The 1,445-nt window shown below is 41.3% G+C and overlaps 1 protein-coding gene across 1 annotated transcript; it reads right to left on the reverse strand.

Moving 5' to 3' along the window:
- Nucleotides 1-4: 4 nt before the first annotated feature.
- LOC130588566 (ADP-ribosylation factor-binding protein GGA3-like) lies at nucleotides 5-1,395 on the reverse strand (the record flags this gene model as incomplete). The annotated part of the gene is made up of 3 exons (XM_057389474.1): nucleotides 5-127; nucleotides 1,048-1,098; nucleotides 1,245-1,395. Coding segments are annotated over 3 exons (325 nt in total), but the record flags the coding sequence as incomplete, so codon positions are not given.
- Between the last annotated feature and the right edge of the window lie 50 nt (nucleotides 1,396-1,445).

Here is a 1,445-nt window from a genome sequence, read left to right on the forward strand (position 1 = left end):
CCGTCCAGCAGCCAATCGATGGTCAGCGCGGCCGGAGCGAAGCCGCTGACCACGCACAGGAGCTCGGCCGAGCCGGACGCGGAGCAGGAATGGAAAGCTCGGACCGAGGGGGGGCGGGGCTTGGCCGCTAAAAACATTTTGGGGAAAAATCCGGAGATTTTGGGAAAAAATTCGGTGAAAATCGGACGAAATTTGACCAATTTTTGACCATTTTTTAACGATTTTTGACGATTTTTTGGCATTTTTTGCTCAATTTTTGACCATTTTTTGACCAATTTTGCATCAATTTCGGGTCAAAAACGGGGTAAATTTTGCCCAATTTTGGTCAATTTTGGGTGAAAATTCAGCGAAATTTGGGTGAAATTTGAGTGAAATTTGAGCATTTTTGGACCAATTTTTGGTGTTTTTTGACCAATTTTTGCCCAATTTTGGGTGATTTTTGACCAATTTTGAGTGAATTTTTTGCGATTTTTGGGCGAATTTTTGACCAATTTTTGCTCAATTTTTTCGTGATTTTTGGGTGAAATTTGGGTGAAATTTGACCAATTTCGGACGATTTTTGACCAATTTTTGACCATTTTTTGCTCAATTTTGAGTGAATTTTTTGCCATTTTTTGGTGAATTTTTGGTGATTTTTTGACAAATTTTGGGTGAAATTTGACCAATTTTTGACCATTTTCGACCAATTTTTAACCAATTTTTGGTGAATTTTTGGTGAATTTTTGGTGATTTTTTCGTGAATTTTGGTTGAAATTTGGGTCAATTTTGACCAATTTTTGACCAATTTTGGGTGAATGTTTTGGTGATTTTTGGGTAAATTTTGGGTCAATTTTTGGGTCAATTTTTGGGGCATTTTGGGGTCAATTTTGTTCCAAATTTTGGTCATTTTTGGGGTCAATTTTTTATGAATTTTTGGGCCAATTTTTTTTCAATTTTTCTCAATTTTTTTCCCAATTTTCCCCAAATTTTCCCCATTTTCCCCATTTTTTCCCAATTTCCCCCATTTTTCCCCCCAAATTTTTCCCTCCATTTCCTGGCCACACCTACCTGGGGTCAAAGCTCGGGGGGCGGGGTCAGCRCGAGGGGGGCGTGGCCACCCTGAGGACGTCGAACGCAATTTTTTTTTGGGGTAAAAACCCCAATTTTGGGTTTTTTTTAAAAAAATCCCAATTTTTGGGGTAAAACCCCAAATTTCGGGAAAATTCCCCAAATTTTGGGGTGGGGGAGGGGAATTCGGGACCTACCTGAGGTGGAGGGGGCGGAGCTTTGGGCGGAAGGGGCGGAGCTTTGGGTGGAGGGGGCGGAGCCCCCCGAGGTCACGGCGGGGTCGGGTTTTGGGGTGAAAAATCCTGAATTTGGGTCAAAATCCCGAAATTTTGGGAATTTTTCGCCATTTCAGACGCGAAGAAAAATAAAAAATTCCCCAAAATGTTCAAATTTTGGAG

Source organism: Malurus melanocephalus, unplaced genomic scaffold, assembly GCF_030028575.1.
Source record: "Malurus melanocephalus ecotype Western Australia unplaced genomic scaffold, MMel_1.1 scaffold_6618, whole genome shotgun sequence".
Classification (NCBI taxonomy): domain Eukaryota; kingdom Metazoa; phylum Chordata; class Aves; order Passeriformes; family Maluridae; genus Malurus; species Malurus melanocephalus.